Source organism: Anomaloglossus baeobatrachus, chromosome 10, assembly GCF_048569485.1.
Source record: "Anomaloglossus baeobatrachus isolate aAnoBae1 chromosome 10, aAnoBae1.hap1, whole genome shotgun sequence".
Classification (NCBI taxonomy): Eukaryota; Metazoa; Chordata; class Amphibia; order Anura; family Aromobatidae; genus Anomaloglossus; species Anomaloglossus baeobatrachus.
In genome coordinates this window covers 2,900,923-2,920,881 of record NC_134362.1, presented here as the reverse complement: position 1 = coordinate 2,920,881, position 19,959 = coordinate 2,900,923, and the positions used below count along the sequence as shown (strand labels likewise).

Sequence of the window (19,959 nt, the reverse complement as noted above, 5' to 3'; positions counted from 1 at the left end):
TGTTGTGAGCTCCTCGGTGGGCGGAGCCAACCGCCTGGCCCACCCCCTGGTGTGCATCATCAACCTCTGGAGGAAGGCAACAAGGATTTGTGGTTAGCAGGTGTGCCTACCTGGAGTGTGGGGTGTGGTGGTGTGTGACCTGTGTCCCCTGGCTTGCCCAGGGCGACACACATGACCTTAATGTGCTTCTTCTTGAGCCACTCCTTTGTTGCCTTGGCTGTATGTTTTGGGTCATTGTCGTGCTTGAAGACCCAGCCACAAGCTATTTTTAATGTCCTGGCGGAGGGAAGGAGGTTGTCTTTCAGGATTTTACGGTACTTGGCTCAATCCATTGTCCCATTGATGCGGTGAAGAAGTCCTGTGCCCTTAGCAGAAAAACACCCCCAAAACATGTTTCCACCTCCATGCTTGACAGTGGGGACTGTGATCTTTGGGTCATAGGCAGCATTTCTCTTCGTCCAAACACGGAGAGTTGAGTTAAGACCAAAGAGCTAAAAAATTGTTTAAAAAGAACTGAAGTCCTCAGTGGTTGATACCTTTTAATGGCTATCTGAATACATGGTAATAATAGCAAGCTTTCGAGACTACTCAGGTCTCTTCATCAGGCTCATTTTTTTACCTGGGCCAAAGAGCTGAATTTATATCTCATCTGACCTCAGCACCTTCTCTCAATCAGTCTCACAATCCTCCAGGTGTCATTGGCAAACTTCAGATGGGCCGGCCACACATGGGCCTGCTTCAGATGGGCCGGCTGCACATGGGCCTTCTTCATACAGGCCGGCCGCACATGGCTCTTCTTCAGACGGGCCGGCCGCACATGGCTCTTCTTCAGACGGGCGGCGGCACGTGGGCCTTCTTCAGACCGGCCGGCTGCACATGGGCCTTCATCAGATGGGTCAACTGCACATGGGCCTTCTTTAAACTAGCTGGCCGCATATGGGCCGTCTATAGACGGAGCATCTATACAGTGGACTTCCTGAGCAGTGGGACTTTGCGGGCGCTATTACGGCGTAATGTGTTACCAATGGTTTTCTTGGTGACAGTGGTCCGAGCTGCCTTGAGATCAGTAACAAGTTCCCTCCGTGTAGTTTTCGGCTGATCTCTCACCTTCCTCATGATCCTGGAGACCCCACAAGGTGAGAGTTCGCGTGGAGCCCCAGATTGATGGCGATTGACGCTCATTTTGTATTTCTTCCATTTTCTTCCTATTGCACCAGCAGTTTCTCCTTCTCACCCAGCGTCTTACTTATGGTTTTGTAGCCCATTCCAGTCTTGTGCAGGTCTATGGTCTTCTCCATTCCAGCCTTGTGCAGGTCTATGGTCTTCTCCATTGCAGCCTTGTGCAGGTCTATGGTCTTCTCCATTCCAGCCTTGTGCAGGTCTATGGTCTTCTCCATTCCAGTCTTGTGCAAGTCTATGGTCTTCTCCATATCAGGCTTGTGCAGGTCTATGGTCTTCTCCATTCCCCCAGGCTTGTGCAGGTCTATGGTCTTCTCCATTCCTGCCTTGTGCAGGTCTATGGTCTTCTCCATTCCAGCTTTGTGCAGGTCTATGGTCTTCTCCATTCCAGTCTTGTGCAGGTCTATGGTCTTCTCCATTCCAGCCTTGTGCAGGTCTATGGTCTTCTCCATTCCAGCCTTGTGCAGGTCTATGGTCTTCTCCATATCAGGCTTGTGCAGGTCTATGGTCTTCTCCATTCCAGCCTTGTGCAGGTCTATGGTCTTCTTCATTCCAGCCTTGTGCAGGTCTATGGTCTTCTCCATTCCAGCCTTGTACAGGTCTATGGTCTTCTCCATTCCAGCCTTGTGCAGGTCTATGGTCTTCTCCATTCCAGCCTTGTGCAGGTCTATGGTCTTCTCCATTCCAGCCTTGTGCAGGTCTATGGTCTTCTCCATTCCAGCCTTGTGCAGGTCTATGGTCTTCTCCATTCCAGCCGTGTGCAGGTCTATGGTCTTCTCCATTCCAGCCTTGTGCAGGTCTATGGTCTTCTCCATTCCAGGCTTGTGCAGGTCTATGGTCTTCTCCATTCCAGCCTTGTGCAGGTCTATGGTCTTCTCCATTCCAGCCTTCTGCAGGTCTATGGTCTTCTCCATTCCAGGCATGTGCAGGTCTATGGTCTTCTCCATTCCTCCAGGTTTGTGCAGGTCTATGGTCTTCTCCATTCCAGCCTTGTGCAGGTCTATGGTCTTCTCCATTCCAGCATTGTGCAGGTCTATGGTCTTCTCCATTCCAGCCTTGTGCAGGTCTATGGTCTTCTCCATTCCAGCCTTGTGCAGGTCTATGGTCTTCTCCATTCCAGCCTTGTACAGGTCTATGGTCTTCTCCATTCCAGCCTTGTGCAGGTCTATGGTCTTCTCCATTCCAGCCTTGTGCAGGTCTATGGTCTTCTCCATTCCAGCCTTGTGCAGGTCTATGGTCTTCTCCATTCCAGCCTTGTGCAGGTCTATGGTCTTCTCCATTCCAGCCTTGTGCAGGTCTATGGTCTTCTCCATTCCAGCCTTGTGCAGGTCTATGGTCTTCTCCATTGCAGCCTTGTGCAGGTCTATGGTCTTCTCCATTCCAGCCTTGTGCAGGTCTATGGTCTTCTCCATTCCAGTCTTGTGCAAGTCTATGGTCTTCTCCATATCAGGCTTGTGCAGGTCTATGGTCTTCTCCATTCCCCCAGGCTTGTGCAGGTCTATGGTCTTCTCCATTCCTGCCTTGTGCAGGTCTATGGTCTTCTCCATTCCAGCTTTGTGCAGGTCTATGGTCTTCTCCATTCCAGTCTTGTGCAGGTCTATGGTCTTCTCCATTCCAGCCTTGTGCAGGTCTATGGTCTTCTCCATTCCAGCCTTGTGCAGGTCTATGGTCTTCTCCATATCAGGCTTGTGCAGGTCTATGGTCTTCTCCATTCCAGCCTTGTGCAGGTCTATGGTCTTCTTCATTCCAGCCTTGTGCAGGTCTATGGTCTTCTCCATTCCAGCCTTGTGCAGGTCTATGGTCTTCTCCATTCCAGCCTTGTGCAGGTCTATGGTCTTCTCCATTCCAGCCTTGTGCAGGTCTATGGTCTTCTCCATTCCAGCCTTGTGCAGGTCTATGGTCTTCTCCATTCCAGCCTTGTGCAGGTCTATGGTCTTCTCCATTCCAGCCTTGTGCAGGTCTATGGTCTTCTCCATTCCAGGCTTGTGCAGGTCTATGGTCTTCTCCATTCCAGCCTTGTGCAGGTCTATGGTCTTCTCCATTCCAGCCTTCTGCAGGTCTATGGTCTTCTCCATTCCAGGCATGTGCAGGTCTATGGTCTTCTCCATTCCTCCAGGTTTGTGCAGGTCTATGGTCTTCTCCATTCCAGCCTTGTGCAGGTCTATGGTCTTCTCCATTCCAGCATTGTGCAGGTCTATGGTCTTCTCCATTCCAGCCTTGTGCAGGTCTATGGTCTTCTCCATTCCAGCCTTGTGCAGGTCTATGGTCTTCTCCATTCCAGCCTTGTACAGGTCTATGGTCTTCTCCATTCCAGCCTTGTGCAGGTCTATGGTCTTCTCCATTCCAGCCTTGTGCAGGTCTATGGTCTTCTCCATTCCAGCCTTGTGCAGGTCTATGGTCTTCTCCATTCCAGCCTTGTGCAGGTCTATGGTCTTCTCCATTCCAGCCTTGTGCAGGTCTATGGTCTTCTCCATTCCAGCCTTGTGCAGGTCTATGGTCTTCTCCATTCCAGCCTTGTGCAGGTCTATGGTCTTCTCCATTCCAGCCTTGTGCAGGTCTATGGTCTTCTCCATTCCAGCCTTGTACAGGTCTATGGTCTTCTCCATTCCAGCCTTGTGCAGGTCTATGGTCTTCTCCATTCCAGCCTTGTGCAGGTCTATGGTCTTCTCCATTCCAGCCTTGTGCAGGTCTATGGTCTTCTCCATTCCAGCCTTGTGCAGGTCTATGGTCTTCTCCATTCCAGCCTTGTGCAGGTCTATGGTCTTCTCCATTCCAGCCTTGTGCAGGTCTATGGTCTTCTCGATTCCAGTCTTGTACAGGTCTATGGTCTTCTCCATTCCAGTCTTGTACAGGTCTATGGTCTTCTCCATTCCAGTCTTGTACAGGTCTATGGTCTTTTCCATTCCAGCCTTGTACAGGTCTATGGTCTCGTCCCTGACGTCTTTAGAAAGCTCTCTGGTCGCCCATGTTGTAGAGGTTAGAGTCTGATTAATGGAGTCTGTTGACAGGAGGCTTTATACAGGGGACAAAGAGCTGTCTGTAATGCAGGGAACGAGGGAATAAGAAGTCTAAGGGGTACTTTGCACGTTGCGACATCGCTACTGCGATATCGTCGGGGTCAAATCGAAAGTGATACACATCCGGCGCCGGTAACGACACCGCAACGTGCAAAGCCTAGAAGAGAAGATGAACGAGCGTGAAATAGTCAAAAATCGCTGATCTGTGTCATGTCGTTCATTTTCATAATGTCGGTGCGTCCGCAGGTACGATGTTGTTTGTCGTTCCTGCAGCTCCACACATCGCTGTGTGTAAATCCGCAGGAGCGACAAACATCTCCTTACCTGCGCCCGCCGTCCAAAGGCAATGCGGGAGAAGGTGGGCGGGATGTTTACATCCCGCTCATCTCCGCCCCTCCGCTTCTATTGGCCGGCCGCTTAGTGATGTCGTGGTGACGCTGCACGACCCGCCCCCCTTAGGAAGGAGGCGGGTCGCCGGCCAGAGCGATGTCGCAGGGGAGGTGAGTGCATATGAGGCTGGCGTAGCGATAATGTTCTCTACGGCAGCGATCACAAGATATCGCATGTGCGACGGGGGCGGGGACTATTGCGCTCGGCATCGCAAGCATCGGCTAGCAATGTCATAGTGTGCAAAGTGCCCCTAAGTGTCTGTAGCCAAAACTCTTAATGGTTGGTAGGGGATCAAATACTTATTTCTTGCTGCAAAATGCAAATACATTTATACAATGTGATTTTCTGGATTTATGTTCTATGTCTCACTGTAAAAATCACCCGACCCTTAAAATTATAGAGTGTTGATGTCTGTGTCAGTGGGAAACTCACACAATCAGCAAGGGATCCAATACTTATTTCCTTCACTGTATAGGATACATTGCTGATTCCATACCGTACTGTATATAGGACAGGTGGCCGGCTCCATACCGTACTATATATGACACATTGCACTGTATATGTCACTGTATAGGATACGTTGCTGATTCCATACCGTACTGTATATAGGACAGGTGGCCGGCTCCATACCGTACTATATATGACACATTGCACTGTATATGTCACTGTATAGGATACATTGCTGATTCCATACCGTACTGTATATAGGACAGGTGGCCGGCTCCATACTGTACTATATATGACACATTGCACTGTATATGTCACTGTATAGGATACGTTGCTGATTCCATACCGTACTGTATATAGGACAGGTGGCCGGCTCCATACCGTACTATATATGACACATTGCACTGTATATGTCACTGTATATGATACGTTGCTGATTCCATACCGTACTGTATATAGGACAGGTTGCCGGCTCCATACTGTACTATATATGACACATTGCACTGTATATGTCACTGTATAGGATACATTGCTGATTCCATACCGTACTGTATATAGGACAGGTGGCCGGCTCCATACCGTACTATATATGACACATTGCACTGTATATGTCACTGTATATGATACGTTGCTGATTCCATACCGTACTGTATATAGGACAGGTGGCCGGCTCCATACCGTACTATATATGACACATTGCACTGTATATGTCACTGTATAGGATACATTGCTGATTCCATACCGTACTGTATATAGGACAGGTGGCCGGCTCCATACCGTACTATATATGACACATTGCACTGTATATGTCACTGTATATGATACGTTGCTGATTCCATACCGTACTGTATATAGGACAGGTGGCCGGCTCCATACTGTACTATATATGACACATTGCACTGTATATGTCACTGTATATGATACGTTGCTGATTCCATACCGTACTGTATATAGGACAGGTGGCCGGCTCCATACCGTACTATATATGACACATTGCACTGTATATGTCACTGTATATGATACGTTGCTGATTCCATACCGTACTGTATATAGGACAGGTTGCCGGCTCCATACCGTACTATATATGACACATTGCACTGTATATGTCACTGTATAGGATACATTGCTGATTCCATACCGTACTGTATATAGGACAGGTTGCCGGCTCCATACTGTACTATATATGACACATTGCACTGTATATGTCACTGTATATGATACGTTGCTGATTCCATACCGTACTGTATATAGGACAGGTGGCCGGCTCCATACCGTACTATATATGACACATTGCACTGTATATGTCACTGTATAGGATACATTGCTGATTCCATACCGTACTGTATATAGGACAGGTGGCCGGCTCCATACTGTACTATATATGACACATTGCACTGTATATGATACGTTGCTGATTCCATACCGTACTGTATATAGGACAGGTTGCCGGCTCCATACCGTACTATATATGACACATTGCACTGTATATGTCACTGTATAGGATACATTGCTGATTCCATACCGTACTGTATATAGGACAGGTTGCCGGCTCCATACTGTACTATATATGACACATTGCACTGTATATGTCACTGTATAGGATACGTTGCTGATTCCATACCGTACTATATATGACACATTGCACTGTGTATGTCACTGTATATGATACGTTGCTGATTCCATACCGTACTGTATATAGGACAGGTGGCCGGCTCCATACTGTACTATATATGACACATTGCACTGTATATGTCACTGTATAGGATACATTGCTGATTCCATACCGTACTGTATATAGGACAGGTGGCCGGCTCCATACCGTACTATATATGACACATTGCACTGTATATGTCACTGTATAGGATACGTTGCTGATTCCATACCGTACTGTATATAGGACAGGTGGCCGGCTCCATACCGTACTATATAGGACACATTGCACTGTGTATGTCACTGTATAGGATATGTTGCTGATTCCATACCGTACTGTATATAGGACAGGTGGCCGGCTCCATACCGTACTATGACACATTGCACTGTATATGTCACTGTATAGGATACGTTGCTGATTCCATACCGTACTGTATATAGGACAGGTTGCCGGCTCCATACCGTACTATATATGACACATTGCACTGTATATGTCACTGTATAGGATATGTTGCTGATTCCATACCGTACTGTATATAGGACAGGTGGCCGGCTCCATACCGTACTATATATGACACATTGCACTGTATATGTCACTGTATAGGATATGTTGCTGATTCCATACCGTACTGTATATAGGACAGGTGGCCGGCTCCATACCATACTATATATGACACATTGCACTGTATATGTCACTGTATAGGATATGTTGCTGATTCCATACCGTACTGTATATAGGACAGGTGGCCGGCTCCATACCGTACTATATATGACACATTGCACTGTATATGTCACTGTATAGGATACGTTGCTGATTCCATACCGTACTGTATATAGGACAGGTGGCCGGCTCCATACCGTACTATATAGGACACATTGCACTGTGTATGTCACTGTATAGGATATGTTGCTGATTCCATACCGTACTGTATATAGGACAGGTGGCCGGCTCCATACCGTACTATATATGACACATTGCACTGTATATGTCACTGTATAGGATACGTTGCTGATTCCATACCGTACTGTATATAGGACAGGTGGCCGGCTCCATACCGTACTATATATGACACATTGCACTGTATATGTCACTGTATAGGATACGTTGCTGATTCCATACCGTACTGTATATAGGACAGGTGGCCGGCTCCATACCGTACTATATAGGACACATTGCACTGTGTATGTCACTGTATAGGATATGTTGCTGATTCCATACCGTACTGTATATAGGACAGGTGGCCGGCTCCATACCGTACTATATATGACACATTGCACTGTATATGTCACTGTATTTTCTGTCTTGCAGTGTCTGCTCCTCAGGTCTCCGATATTCGCTGTAGTCCTCCTTCTCCTGATTTTGGGTCACTGGTGACCTTATCCTGTGACGTCAGTGAGATGTACCCTAAAGATCATAAAGTCCAGTGGTATAAAAGTCGGACTATGGTGTCACCGAATGTGTGTACGGAACCTTTCCAGGAGGATCCAGAGTCTGGGACGTTTCGGGGAACCATAGCGCTGAAGTTTACAGCGGACAATACCTGTCACCAGGAGAACTTCCGTCTGGCGCTGACCCACTGCGGAAAGACTATCGAGAGGCAGATCCGACTGATGCTGGGAGGTAATTATCTGACGGCGGTGTCCTGGGGAGTATCCTCCAAAATATCATCCGCTCTCTACACACAGGAGGTGCGGTGTCCTGGGGAGTATCCTCCAGAATATCCTCCGCTCTCTGTACACAGGAGGAGCGGTGTCCTGGGGAGTATCTTCCAGAATATCCTCCGCTCTCTGTACACAGGAGGAGCGGTGTCCTGGGGAGTATCCTCCAGAATATCCTCCGCTCTCTGTACACAGGAGGAGCGGTGTCCTGGGGAGTATCCTCCAGAATATCCTCCGCTCTCTACACACAGGAGGTGCGGTGTCCTGGGGAGTACCTTCCAGAATATCCTCCGCTCTCTACACACAGGAGGTGCGGTGTCCTGGGGCGTATCCTCCAGAATATCATCTGCTCTCTACACACGGGAGGTGCGGTAACCTGGGGCGTATCCTCCAGAATATCATCTGCTCTCTGTACACAGAAGGAGCAGTGTCCTCGGGAGTATCCTCCAGAATATCCTCCAGAATATCCTCTGTACACAGAAGGAGCAGTGTCCTCGGGAGTATCCTCCAGAATATCCTCTGTACACAGGAGGTGCGGTAACCTGGGGCGTATCCTCCAGAATATCCTCCGCTCTCTGTACACAGGAGGAGCAGTGTCCTCGGGAGTATCCTACAGAATATCCTCCAGAATATCCTCTGTACACAGGAGGAGCGGTGTCCTGGGGAGTATCTTCCAGAATATCCTCCGCTCTCTACACACAGGAGGTGCGGTAACCTGGGGCGTATCCTCCAGAATATCATCATCTGCTCTCTACACACGGGAGGTGCGGTAACCTGGGGCGTATCCTCCAGAATATCATCTGCTCTCTGTACACAGGAGGAGCAGTGTCCTCGGGAGTATCCTCCAGAATATCCTCCAGAATATCCTCTGTACACAGGAGGAGCGGTGTCCTGGGGAGTATCCTCCAGAATATCCTCTGTACACAGGAGGAGCGGTGTCCTGGGGATTATCCTCCAGAATATCCTCCGCTCTCTGTACACGGGAGGTGCGATGTCCTGGGGAGTATCCTCCAGAATATTTTCTGTACATGGGAGATGCGGTGTCCTGGGCAGTATCCTCCAGAATATCCTCCGCCCTCTGTACACGGGAGGAGCAGTGTCCTGGGGAGTATCCTCCAGAATATCCTCCGCTCTCTGTACACGGGAGGTGCGATGTCCTGGGGAGTATCCTCCAGAATATTTTCTGTACATGGGAGATGCGGTGTCCTGGGCAGTATCCTCCAGAATATCCTCCGCCCTCTGTACACGGGAGGAGCAGTGTCCTGGGGAGTATCCTCCAGAATATCCTCCGCTCTCTGTACACGGGAGGTGTGATGTCCTGGGGAGTATCCTCCAGAATATTTTCTGTACATGGGAGATGCGGTGTCCTGGGGATTATCCTCCAGAATATCCTCCGCTCTCTGTACACGGGAGGTGCGATGTCCTGGGGAGTATCCTCCAGAATATTTTCTGTACATGGGAGATGCGGTGTCCTGGGCAGTATCCTCCAGAATATCCTCCGCCCTCTGTATACAGGCGATGTGGTGTCCTGTGTGGTTGGACGCACCGGTGTTCCCCACTTTCCCTGATTGTATATGGTTGGTGTACCGGCGCCCGCATTCCACATTCACCTACAACCCTCAGGTTTTGTCTTTTCCTCCCCTTCCTTTACGATTTTTTATTGTTCCGGGGTTTTGGGGTTGCTGATTTGTGTGGGACGAGTTCCACAGTGTCCTGTTTATACAGCGGTCACCCGGTCACCGGATCCTCCATTCAGCGGCATTACCAGACTTGAGTAGATTTCCTTTTTCGGTCACCATTTTCTGAGAGTCGTCACTTCTGCTTTCCTTGCTGCCATTTTGGAGCACATAGGACACAGTGACTGCGTGTTGTAGTGCGGTGGCTTTCCTCTTTACGGTGCACGATATTGTATATTTTCATAGATTGGACTTTAATGGACCAGCCATACCAAATATGCACCATTTTCTAGAGTTTTTAGTATCCCGTTGCTGGGTGTCAAAGATGACTTTTCTTCTCCAGTAGGGAATGCCCACAGTCCGGCCATTCTCCTTCTGAGCCATCGCCCCACTATGCTATGGCCGTACACAGAGGCAGCTTCCCCCTGAACTCGTACCCCTAAATACCTGTGATAGAGGCTCTCGGCCGAGCACATAGTTGCCCCCCTAGGCAGCAAGAGAGTTGTCAGGTCTCACATATTCATAAACGCACAAAATACAGCAATGACGAAGGACGCAGATACCACAGAAGTGAGCGCTGAGCTCATACGTGGCCTCTCTGCGCTGCTGCTGTCAGTGATTGACATAGGTATTGAAATGCTTAATCAGCAGCGATCAGAGCAAGCGGCATCATCTGCTGTTATCGGCAGATGCTGGGTATGTAGCAGCTCCGTACACGTGGCCCCAACATACCACTCCGTCCTATGTCTGTAGCGCGGGGTGGTAGTGGCGGACGAGGTGCTGTTCTCTCGTGCCACAGCACGTCACAGGAATGACGGGGTGGTCCTGGCTGGGTGTATAGACGTGTCATGGGGGCAATTTGCCCGTGTAGACCACACACTGCCGATGGCTTTGGCTGGCCACGACCAGATGTTCAATGAAGGAGAAGTTCCTAAAACACAGTCTTTTACCTAAATGGAGCTCTGTAAGAACCGTACACCGGAGAGGGCGGCACACATCTTCATCATTTCATTTTCAATATGAAGCGTCTCCACCAACTGTCCCTCCTCTCCTTCCATCCCAAGTTGGTCCTGTCCTCATTAGTCCTGTTTGATTCACCACCACCCAGCCCATCATTACAGTGCTGCCTGGGAGAGTCATCCCGTCCTTACGGCGGCTCCACATCCAGTTCTCCTTACCTAGGACAAAGGTTGGCACTATGGTGGAACCCTAGCCTCACATTACTGACCCTTTTGAAACATCCAAACAGGGTTCCCTTTATGTCTCGCGTACTGTGTGTCCAGGCCCTTCACCTACTGAAGTCGTAGACTGTCTGGGGCCTTGACGCTGATCATCCTGTATGAGGAACAGACTACCTGCTAGTTCTACTGGTCACCACTCTGACCCAACTACGTTGGATACTTTGTGTACCTTCCACCTCCTTTTCCTGCTATCCCTGGCTCCAGTCTCCTTTAGCTGTAGGGACACCCATGTCGTGTGGCCTTGCTGAGCTCAGAATCACATCTGCTCTAGCTGCAAACTAATCCCAGTCTGAAGTTCTAGAAGGAAACCTTTCCCTACATGATAACCCCTCCCCTGTGTGCTGGTCCCAACATTTACCCGGTTTGCCCTTGCAGCCTGTTGCTGGGCAGACTTAACCCTTTAACTACATTTCTATACACACATTACGGTGCTCTGCATTATCAAATCCTACATAACGTTGCCTTACATGATACAGGAACATTGCACATCAGCAACACTGATACATCTGACACCTTCTACCTTCCCATCTTACATTACTCTATCATGCATTACATTACACAGCATGGTGGTTGTGGGGTCTTCAGGGGTCCACCTCCTTACATATTATACAGGGAGACACTTAGTCCTGTTCTCTCACAGTTTACGTATTTTGAGGTCACCCAGGTTATTTTGAGGTCACCCAGGTTATTTTGAGTTCACCCAGGTTATTTTGAGGTCACCCAGGTTATTTGGAGGTCACCCAAGTTATTTGGAGGTCACCCAGGTTATTTGGAGGTCACCCAGGTTATTTTAGGTCTTCCATAATACCATGCAGTCGAGGTAAAATGTTGCACCACTTTTCTTTTTCCTCCTTATTGCAATATTTCACCACAAACTGTTTCCATGTTAATAGAAACCTCCGTGCCTGCGCCTCCTTATTAGTGAGTGCGTCGCAGCCTGCTCGATTTCCATATAATGCTTCAGTTATCAGTGCTGAGATAGAGGGGGTGGAGGACGGTTTCTTTTTGGACAGCAATAGAATAGTGTGCAGAAGTCTTGGCATACCTGCACTTATATTACTGTCTATGCCAGAGTTTTCCAAGTGGCGCTGCTTGAGGCGTTAAGGGGCGCAGAGACTGACCCCCAGAAGGATGCAGAGTCGGGGCAAAGCCAAATACCATGGTAAGGGTCTGAATTTTACAATTGGCATTTGGGGCATGCGGTTCACCTGTCCACACTAGGATCCACTTTAGGAATATTAAAAGCATAGATGGACGCGTGCAGAATTGTAAATGGGGTCTCTCCAGGATTCGTTGCTATTTTTCTGTAAAGTAGATGAACCCGCTCTTATCTTACAAGGAACATCAATATCGCTCATCAGTAATCTCCAGTAGCTGAAGAACATTCCGGGATGTGTCCCAATAATCCAGGCTTCATCATTAGGTATAACTCGGATATTGATCCCATTGGATGAGGAAGAATGGGATCCAGTTCATTCTGTTTAGAGTCAAATGTAACGTCCCTTAACCCCTTAACGACCGTGGGTCGTGACATTACGTTCTAAGCAATATAGTTGTAATCACCTACGACTGCTGCCAGCAGCTGATGATAATTCCCACACGTCTGCTGATTTGAACAGCTGACATCTGTGCCTTGCATGCACAGGTGGATCTGTAATCCACCTGCGCCTGCTAACCCCTTAAATCATACTGTTAAAATGTGCCCACCACGGTAAGTCTTCACTCACCTGGCTCCATCGGTGGAGCCGTGACGTGATCACTGTGAGGCGATAGTTACCGTGATAGCACATTGTCATGTGATGACTCCTGTAGCTATCATGACTCACTTCCTGTAAGAGCCGGCCGAGTGCTGCAGGTTACAACAGACGAGCATTTCTGCTGATCTGAGCTGTGCAGCTCTGATCAACAGAAATGCAAGAGCGGTCAGACTTCTGATCCTTATACTCCCCTAGGGGGACTAATAAAAAAAGTTATAAAAAAGTGAAAAAAAAAAAATATAAAAATAAAAAACCTAAAAGTTCAGATCACCCCCCTTTCGCCCCACTTAAAATTAAAGGGTTAAAAGAATTAAAAAATTTGATTATATTAATTAAACGAAGTTAAAAATAAAAATATACACATATTTGGTATCGCTGCGTTCAGAAACACCTGATCTATCAAAATATAAAATCAATTAATCTGATCGGTAAATGGTGTAGCGGCAACATAAATTCCAAACACCAAAATTATGTTTTGTGGTCACCGCAAATTTTGCGCAAAATGCAATAAAGGCTATCAAAACGTAGCATAGGCGCAAAAATGGTATGGTTAAAAACGTCAGTGAGCCCCAGATCCTGAAAAAAAAGAATGCTACGAGTCGCGGAAAATGGCGCAAAAAGTGCAAAACTTTTTATTGGACAAACTCCTGGTTTTTTTTTACCCGTTGGATAAAAGTAAACCTATACATGTTTGGTGTCTATGAACTCGCACACACCTGAGTCATCACACTGACGTGAGGCATCACACTGACGTGAGGCATCACACTGACGTGAAGCATCACACTGACGTGAAGCATCACACTGACGTGAAGCATCACACTGACGTGAGGCATCACACTGACGTGAGGCATCACACTGACGTGAGGCATCACACTGACGTGCGGCATCACACTGACGTGCGGCATCACACTGACGTGCGGCATCACACTGACGTGCGGCATCACACTGACGTGAGGCATCGCACTGACGTGAGGCATCGCACTGACGTGAGGCATCACACTGACGTGCGGCATCGCACTGACGTGCGGCATCGCACTGACGTGCGGCATCGCACTGACGTGCGGCATCGCACTGACGTGAGTAATCACACTGACGTGCGGCATCACACTGACGTGAGGCATCACACTGACGTGAGGCATCGCACTGACGTGAGTAATCACACTGACGTGCGGCATCACACTGACGTGAGGCATCACACTGACGTGAGTAATCACACTGACGTGCGGCATCACACTGACGTGAGGCATCACACTGACGTGCGGCATCACACTGACGTGAGGCATCACACTGACGTGAGGCATCACACTGACGTGAAGCATCACACTGACGTGAGGCATCACACTGACGTGCGGCATCACACTGACGTGCGGCATCACACTGACGTGAGGCATCACACTGACGTGAGGCATCACACTGACGTGAGTAATCACACTGACGTGCGGCATCACACTGACGTGCGGCATCACACTGACGTGCGGCATCACACTGACGTGAGGCATCACACTGACGTGAGGCTACACACTGACGTGAGGCTACACACTGACGTGAAGCATCACACTGACGTGCGGCATCACACTGACGTGAGGCATCACACTGACGTGAGGCATCACACTGACGTGAGTAATCACACTGACGTGCGGCATCACACTGACGTGCGGCATCACACTGACGTGCGGCATCGCACTGACGTGAGGCATCACACTGACGTGAGGCTACACACTGACGTGAGGCATCACACTGACGTGAGGCATCACACTGACGTGAGGCATCGCACTGACGTGAGGCATCACACTGACGTGAGGCTACACACTGACGTGAGGCATCACACTGACGTGAGGCTACACACTGACGTGAGGCTACACACTGACGTGAGGCATCACACTGACGTGAGGCATCACACTGACGTGAGTAATCACACTGACGTGCGGCATCACACTGACGTGCGGCATCACACTGACGTGAGGCATCACACTGACGTGAGGCATCACACTGACGTGAGGCATCACACTGACGTGCGGCATCGCACTGACGTGCGGCATCGCACTGACGTGAGGCATCACACTGACGTGAGGCTACACACTGACGTGAGGCATCACACTGACGTGAGGCATCGCACTGACGTGAGGCATCGCACTGACGTGCGGCATCACACTGACGTGAGGCTACACACTGACGTGAGGCATCACACTGACGTGAGGCATCACACTGACGTGCGGCATCACACTGACGTGAGGCTACACACTGACGTGAGGCATCACACTGACGTGAGGCATCACACTGACGTGAGGCATCACACTGACGTGAGTAATCACACTGACGTGCGGCATCACACTGACGTGCGGCATCGCACTGACGTGAGGCATCACACTGACGTGAGGCTACACACTGACGTGAGGCATCACACTGACGTGAGGCATCGCACTGACGTGAGGCATCGCACTGACGTGAGGCATCGCACTGACGTGCGGCATCACACTGACGTGAGGCTACACACTGACGTGAGGCATCACACTGACGTGCGGCATCACACTGACGTGAGGCATCACACTGACGTGAGGCATCACACTGACGTGCGGCATCGCACTGACGTGAGGCATCACACTGACGTGAGTAATCACACTGACGTGCGGCATCACACTGACGTGCGGCATCACACTGACGTGCGGCATCGCACTGACGTGAGGCATCACACTGACGTGAGGCATCGCACTGACGTGAGGCATCGCACTGACGTGAGGCATCGCACTGACGTGAGGCATCACACTGACGTGCGGCATCGCACTGACGTGAGGCATCACACTGACGTGCGGCATCACACTGACGTGAGGCTACACACTGACGTGAGGCATCGCACTGACGTGAGGCATCACACTGACGTGAGGCTACACACTGACGTGAGGCATCGCACTGACGTGAGGCATCACACTGACGTGAGGCTACACACTGACGTGAGGCATCACACTGACGTGAGGCATCACACTGACGTGAGGCATCACACTGACGTGAGGCATCACACTGACGTGAGGCATCACACTGACGTGAGTAATCACACTGACGTGCGGCATCACACTGACGTGCGGCATCGCACTGACGTGAGGCATCACACTGACGTGAGGCTACACACTGACGTGAGGCATCACACTGACGTGAGGCATCACACTGACGTGCGGCATCACACTGACGTGCGGCATCACACTGACGTGAGGCATCACACTGACGTGCGGCATCACACTGACGTGCGGCATCACACTGACGTGCGGCATCACACTGACGTGCGGCATCACACTGACGTGCGGCATCACACTGACGTGAGGCATCACACTGACGTGAGGCATCACACTGACGTGAGGCATCACACTGACGTGCGGCATCACACTGACGTGAGGCATCACACTGACGTGAAGCATCACACTGACGTGCGGCATCACACTGACGTGAGGCATCACACTGACGTGCGGCATCACACTGACGTGAAGCATCACACTGACGTGCGGCATCACACTGACGTGAGGCATCACACTGACGTGCGGCATCACACTGACGTGAGGCATCACACTGACGTGAGGCATCGCACTGACGTGAGGCATCGCACTGACGTGAAGCATCACACTGACGTGCGGCATCACACTGACGTGCGGCATCACACTGACGTGCGGCATCACACTGACGTGCGGCATCACACTGACGTGAGGCATCACACTGACGTGAAGCATCACACTGACGTGAGGCATCACACTGACGTGCGGCATCACACTGACGTGCGGCATCACACTGACGTGCGGCATCACACTGACGTGCGGCATCACACTGACGTGAGGCATCACACTGACGTGAAGCATCACACTGACGTGCGGCATCACACTGACGTGCGGCATCACACTGACGTGAGGCATCACACTGACGTGAGGCATCACACTGACGTGAGGCTACACACTGACGTGAGGCATCACACTGACGTGAGGCATCACACTGACGTGCGGCATCACACTGACGTGCGGCATCACACTGACGTGCGGCATCACACTGACGTGCGGCATCACACTGACGTGCGGCATCACACTGACGTGCGGCATCACACTGACGTGAGGCATCACACTGACGTGAGGCATCACACTGACGTGAGGCATCACACTGACGTGAAGCATCACACTGACGTGCGGCATCACACTGACGTGCGGCATCACACTGACGTGAGGCATCACACTGACAAATCAGTTTTACCATATAGTGAACATGGCTAATAAAATATCCCAAAAATAATTGTGCAATTGCACTTTTTTTAAAAAATTTTCCCCACTTGGAATTTTTTTGCCGGTTTCCAGTACACTGTATGGTAAAACTTATGATTTCATTTAAAAGTACAACTCGTCCCGCAAAAAACAAGCCCTCGTATGGCAAGATTAACGGAAAAATAATAAAGTTACAAGGAGCAAATAAACAAAATGGAAAAACGAAAAAGGCGTTCAGCTGGACATAACGGAGAGGGCATTTTCCGTGCGCTCCCTGCTTGTTCAGCTCCTCGCTTCTGCTGAATGTATAAGATGAGAGACCTTAGATATCCCGGCTCCGCGCGGCACAGAATACAGTTTATCCTCCACCCCCGCGGGAAACTCCGGATTACACCACAGAGGAAGATGCTTCCTATTCTAAAGGCTGTACTTTTTCCTGACCGCCTTCCTGGCAGATATCGTATAACCGAAAACTACCGAGTGTTAAATTGCAGGAGATAGAGCGGGAAAACGAGAGGGCAACATTACCGTAAGATTTAAGGGGGCTTTACACGCTACGATATCGTTAATGTTTGGTCGTCGGGGTCACGTTGTTAGTGCCGCACATCCGGCCTCATTAACGATATCGCAGCGTGTGACGCTGACCAACGACTTTTAGCGACCTCAAAAATGGTCAAAATCGTTCACCATGGAGAGGTCGTCCCAAAACCCAAAATCGGTAAGGGTGTTTACCCATGTGGTTCATCGCTATGTGTGACACCGCAGGAGCAAGGAACGTCTCCTTACCTGCCGCCAGCCGCTATGCGGAAGGAAGGTGGTGGGCGGGATGTTACGTCCCGCTCATCTCCGCCCCTCCGCTTTGATTGGCCGGCCGCTTAGTGACGTTGCAGTGACATTGCGGTGACGCTGAACGTCCCTTACCCTTGAGGGAGGGATTGTTTGGCAGTCACAGCGGCGCCGCCGACCAGGTAAGTGCGTGTGACGCTGCCGTAGCGATAATGTTCGCTGCGGCAGCGATCACACGATATAGCATGTGCGACGGGGGCGGGTGCTTACACGCTCGATATCGCTAGAAATTGCTAGCGATATCGTAGCGTGTAAAGCCCACTTAAGGCTGCTTCCACACATCCGTGTTTTGCCATCAGGCACAATCCGGTTTGTGCCTGATGCAACGGATCCATCACAAATTGTGTAAAAGCTAATGCGACGGATCCAGCAAAAAACAGATTTGTTTTTTTTTCTTTTTCATGCCAAAAGAGAGAGAGAGACCCCATCATCACCGCACACACCGACACTACCGCCCCCATCATCTCTGCACACACAGACACTACCGCCCCATCATCACCGCACACACACCGGCACTACCGCCCCCATCATCACCGCACACACACCGACACTACTGCCCCCATCATCACCGCACACACACCGGCACTACCGCCCCCATCATCACCGCACACACCGACACTACCGCCCCATCATCACCGCACACACACCGGCACTACCGCCCCCATCATCACCGCACACACCGACACTACCGCCCCCATCATCACTGCACACACACCGGCACTACCGCCCCATCATCACCGCACACACCAGCACTACCGCCCCCATCATCACCGCACATTTAAACAAAAACATAACAAAAGATTCATTTAAACAGTGCACAATGGATATTATACATTACAGAAGAATTTTTGTACACACATTTTTGAAAAAAAAAGATATGCATTAGATTAATGCTATAAAACAATCTCTTTGATCGCACACTCGGCATGAAAATCGGAGCGAGCAGAGTGTGATAAAACATCGCATTCCACTCAGACCAATATTAACCTAGTGCTAGCACCATGAGCGATTATTTCCTCAGCCATAATCGGACCGAGAAAATAGTCGCAGCATTCTGTGACTGTAATGCGATCCTTCTTTCTCTCGCACCCATTCAAGTCTATGGGGCGAGAGAAAAATTGCACTGCACAAAAACTGAATACTGTCATCAGAGGAACCCGAAGACTGAATGCCGCCACCAGAGGAACCTGAAGATCGAACACTGTCATCAGAGGAGAAATATTCTATTTATAATATATATATATATATATATATATATATATATATATATATATATATATATATGCAGTACAGACCAAAAGTTTGGACACACCTCATTCAAAGAGTTTTTTTTATTTTCATGACTCTGAAAATTGTAGATTCACATTGAAGGCATCAAAACTATTGTGAGGTAGCAGCGTTGTTTGGGCAAAAACGTGAGGCAGTGAGGCAGCAGCGTGTTCACACCAACAGTCTATTTATTGTTGCAGCATAAATAGATCCAATTTCCCACAGTCACAGTCTCTTCCGGATCACAGCCGGTGCATATAGACAAATTCTTTGCATCAAAAAGTCTTGTTACCTTAGGACCCCGATAACCGCAGGGGTCTTGTTAAGGTTCTCCTAGGCTCACACTCTTGGCCTGTGTTCACTCCACACAGAGCCAGCGCAGCTCACACCGCATGTGTTAGCTTCCACAAGCCTGGCTCTCAACTGAGACACACCCTGCTGTGCTCTGCATGATTTAAACGAAAATGCCGGACATGAGGATTGCTACAAAACCTGGACTGGGAGCAGGGATCTGTCTCCCTGTTACCCTTTGTGCTATACTCCCAGTAATAGCTATAGCAACCTCAGAGGGCTTCCAGACACATTCTGGGGGACACATA

General features: G+C 49.6%; 1 protein-coding gene across 2 annotated transcripts in view; it reads left to right on the top strand.

Moving 5' to 3' along the window:
• Positions 1–19,959, top strand: part of NCR3LG1 (natural killer cell cytotoxicity receptor 3 ligand 1) — a 280,467-nt gene that overhangs the window by 240,603 nt on the left and 19,905 nt on the right. For both annotated transcript variants that reach the window (XM_075326669.1, XM_075326668.1), the window contains one exon: positions 7,993–8,304. In XM_075326669.1, the coding sequence (XP_075182784.1) occupies positions 7,993–8,304 (312 nt within the window). The remainder of the gene's footprint in view (positions 1–7,992; positions 8,305–19,959) is intronic.